The sequence below is a fragment of the Taudactylus pleione genome, unplaced genomic scaffold (genome assembly GCF_031769625.1).
Source record: "Taudactylus pleione unplaced genomic scaffold, aTauple2 ptg000399l, whole genome shotgun sequence".
NCBI classification, from domain to species: Eukaryota; Metazoa; Chordata; class Amphibia; order Anura; family Myobatrachidae; genus Taudactylus; species Taudactylus pleione.
Window position 1 is genome coordinate 5,429,679 of NW_028284801.1, and position 4,469 is coordinate 5,434,147.

Consider the following 4,469-nt stretch of genomic DNA (forward strand, 5'->3'; position numbering starts at 1 on the left):
CAATACAGACAAAATAATTGTAAAATAGCATGGTGTGTCTATTTGTAACAACATGACACTTCAAAAACTAGAACATATTTATATAAAAAAATTTTTTTATTTCTTTGTTAATGAGATGGGTGAGCTTGTAGTGTTGAACACAAATTCTTGAAACGGGGCTTTGTGTGACTCAGATAAAGGCGAATGTCATCTTCAACAGCAAGACGGGATCTGTACTTATTTTTCAGTAAAGTCAAAGCTGAAAATCCAGCTTCACAAAGGTAAGTAGACATGAAGGGCATAAGCACCTTCAGTGCAGCAGATGACAGCTCTGGGTATTCCTGTTGAATCGATATCCAGAAGTTTGCAAGAGGTTGTTGAGTATCTCAGCTTCAATGTCTCATCACAGGAGAGGTCAATTAATTTTTCATCCAGTGAAAGTAGCAAACAAGCACTTGCAGTTGCTTCAGCACTGAATGGATTCCTAATCCACCCTTCTGCTTTCCGATCCTTCTCAGGAAAGTACTGACGAAATTGCTGTTTAAGGCTCTCCAAATGGCTGATGATAATAGGTTGCAAATCATGTTTTGGAAGATCATTGTCATGCAAAAAATCATCCAACAAAGGAAATGCTTCAAAATTGCCACTTTCCACACGAGTGTACCACAAGGACAGCTTCTTGATCCAACTTTCAACCTTGTCAGTGGATGAAAAAACTGTCATTTCTTGTACTTGGAGAGAGGTATTTAGCGCATTTAACCGTTCAAAAATGTCTGCTAGGTAAGCTAGCATAGCAAGCCACTTGGCATCTAAAACATTTTCAGCCAGCAGAGAATCTCTGTCTGAAAGAAAGAAATGTACTTCGTCCCTAAGCTCAAACAAATGGTTGACCACCTTTCCCCGTGATAACCAGCGTATTTCTGTGTGATAAAGTAACTGATGGTGCTCAGCTCCCATCTCCTCACACAAAACTCTAAACAGACATGCACTTGTTGAACCGCTCTTAATGAAGTTGACTGTGCGAACAGCTTCATCTAGAACTTGTTTTAGAGCAGGTGGCATTTTTTTTGCAACTAGGGCTTGCCTATGTATAATGCAGTAAGTCCAGGCTGCTTCTGGTGCAAAAGCTTGCACTCTGGTCATTAACCTGCTGTTGTTTCCAGTCATTGCCCGAGCACCGTCGCTGCAAATTCCAACATAGCACAGCGCAGCCATTCCAAGCCAGAATCAGTGACAAAAGCATCCAAAAGTGAAAAAAGTTGTTCCCCAGTAGCACGTTGTGGTAGTGGCTGGCAGAACAGAAATTCCTCAATTAGTTTTTCATCATTCTGAAATTTTATGTAGGTCAGCACCTGCGCAGCCCCCGACACATCTGTCGTTTCATCAATTTGAATGGCAAAAAACGAACTTTGTTTAATTTTGGTGGTGACTTGCTCTGTCACGTCTCTTGCCATGCTGTGAATCCACCTAGCAATAGTGTCATTAGACAGGGGGATCAAATCAAGCTGAGTAGCAGCACTTTGCCCAAGCATAATATCCAGTATGACACCACAAATGAGGCCTCAAGTGATTTCTCATTAACTGTAGCTGCTGTTTTTAGCACAGTTTTTTGGCCGCGTAGTTCCCTTAATTTCCTTTTAAAATAATCAAGCTGTTTGGTTTGCAGAGAACTGTGTTTTGTCTGCAGGTGCCTGATCATTTTGGATGGTTTTAAGCTCTCTTTAGCAAGAACTTCGCCACACACAACACACTGTGGACGTGGTGCTTCCTCCGAGCCAGCCCAAGTAAAACCATATTCCAAATATTTTGGATCATATTTCCGGTTTCTTGCCTTTTTATTACTATTTGAATCTTCGCTGGCAGCACATCTTTTGCTGCTACTGGCAACCAACTCGCCATCATTGCTCTGCTTTCTGCCACTCTTTTGAAGAAAACGGTCCATTTCACTCACTGATGTGCAATTGGCGAAAAAAAAACTGGATTTAATGCTCTTCATTTCACTGGTTCTTTTTTTGTGCCATCTCATCCTCACCCATGTCCATCGTTTTCCTTATAAGAATGATGGGTGGGGGTGATGAATGCACATCATCTTCCTGATATATTTTTATATATATATTTTATGCTTCCTTATACGAGGGTGGTTTAATAAATAAGTTAACAACCTTTCATTGCGTAAATTCATTCAACTCGTTCATATACATGTAATCAATAGTATGGCCTTGGTCCAGATTCTTTTTCCACATAGTCCCCATACTTGTTTAAGAATTTGTTCCAGTGGTACCAAGACATCTATCCCGGTATAGAAGAAATCAGTGTAAAACGCCTGAAACCAGGACATGACTTTGGTTGCAAAGTGCCTTCCACCCAGGTGCTTCTACAATGGTCCAAAGAGATGGAAATTACTCGGTGCAAGGTCAGGGCTATAGGGCGAATGGTCCAGTAATTCCCAATGGCAGCATTGCTCATCTTTAATGTTTGTCCTGCCATTATCAAAGGTGATGCACCAAACCCATACCTGTTTCCGTGACATGACATTATCACGGTACATAAGTTGGAGATGAGTTTCAGCTTCTCATGTGACCTTTGGATGCAGAAATCTGATCACACTATGCGCCTCAATGTTTGACCATGTTTCCCCCAGCCCCACCATCTTACAACTAATGTCTGGAATAGTATTATTGATATGAGGCGCAGTCTAATGGCCATGAAGGGCAACAGTGGCCTACCTGCTCTGGCCTGGTGGTAAATTAGAATTAAATTGTGAACATTACACATGTGAGAGGTCTTGTTACCTAACTTATTGTACCACCCTTGTGTAGTTTTATGGCATACAAACATATAAGAAGGATAATGGGCAAGGGGGGATGAGGCAATAAATGTATGTGCACATCACCAACCATTGCCCATCATCTTCTTTAGATATATTTATGTCCATTATCTTATATAATGGCATACAAATATATAAGAAGGATGATGGACAAGGAAGGGGGGGGGGTAGTGCGCACATACCGTTTATGCCTCATAATCCCCCTCCTATTTTATGCCATTATGGGGTACATGTATTAACTGGCAATATGGGGAAGTGGTTGCCCTATCACCATAGCAGGGACAGCACTGTCCCTGGCGGCAGGGGCTGGTGGCTCCAGGGGCTGCCCACGGGATCTCGCGATGCTTGCAAGATCCTGCGCATGCCCATTGGAGCCGGCCAGGAGTGTGACACAGTGCATTAGCACTAAGCTGATGCGCTGTGTACTCAGGCAGGAATCACTGGAGGGGAGAGTTTTCACTCCCCCACTCTGGCAGATGAGATGTTCTTGCTTCTCATTGTTAGTGCTTTCTGCTTTGCCTCGGTAATGAGGCAAAGCAGGAAGAGTTATAGCTGTACGATCCGTGCCGCTATAATAAATCTGCCCATATATACCTTATATATTTTTAAGACCATCATATTTCTTATATGCTTGTATGCCATAAAAATATATAAGAAAGATGATGGCCATAAAAATATATAAAATTATGGGCATGTGGGTGATGTGTATAAAATATATGCACATTACCCCTCCTTGCCCATCATCTTCCTTATTTATGGCATAAAAATATGTTGGACATGAAACAAAGGGAAGATGGACAATGGGAGTGATGTGCATACATTTTATACACATCACCTTACTTTATATAGTTCTCCATTTTACTTACTATGAAATAAATGTTCTTGCTGTTTAATATTTAAAGCTGCCACTAGCTGGGGCAGCACAGAAACAGCTCTTGTCCTACTACTAGTACACTGTAAAGTAGAGTCAGACTGCGCTGCAGCTCCTTTTACTCTGACTGACACGGGGTGACGTCATGACGCTCGGGCGTCATGACACATATGCATTTCAATCACCGCGAAGGAAGGACGAGCCGACGGGGGACTGCTGGTGCAAATGCCGCTGCGGATCATCATGGCAGCGTAAGCCCAGGACTCAGGACCAGTATTTAACTTTAGTGAGTTGCGACCCCATGATGAGATAGGCGCGACCCACTCCGGGGTCGCGACCCACAGTTTGAGAAACGCTGAGATAGACAATATAGTTTACCAAAATATATTCTAAGATTTACAATCATATGTTCAGAATGATACTACGGTATCCCAATATATTTAGATATTTAAAATATCAAAAAAACGAGATACTGAATCCTCATATTAATATATCAAAAAATTTCATATTTGATGTTACTAAAAAAGAAAGAATAAAGACATTTTGCAATAAGATCATACATAAGGATTAAGGGAAAACTTAACCTCAAATATTTTATTAATCATATTTTAAAGATATTGAATATCACTTTCATATAAAACATGCAAATGAACTAATTTTGTTTAACCCTTTAGGATACAAAGTATTTAGGCGCATTATCCATCGTGTCTTACATTGGAGAAGTATCTTACCCCTATTGCCACCCCTCGTTAACGGAGGGATGTGATCTATCATTCTGTAACGAATACTAAT

The 4,469-nt window shown here is 41.0% G+C and overlaps 1 protein-coding gene across 1 annotated transcript; it reads right to left on the reverse strand.

The window, feature by feature from the left end:
• Nucleotides 1–252: 252 nt before the first annotated feature.
• LOC148506651 (zinc finger BED domain-containing protein 5-like) lies at nucleotides 253–1,146 on the reverse strand. The gene has a single exon (XM_088446459.1). The coding sequence runs from the start codon at nucleotides 1,144–1,146 to the stop codon at nucleotides 253–255; it is 894 nt and encodes a 297-aa protein (XP_088302585.1).
• Nucleotides 1,147–4,469: the final 3,323 nt, after the last annotated feature.

Coding starts and splice junctions, on each gene's coding strand:
- LOC148506651 (XM_088446459.1), bottom strand. CDS start 1,146: ATGACTGGAAACAACAGCAGGTTAATGACCAGAGTGCAAGCTTTTGCA.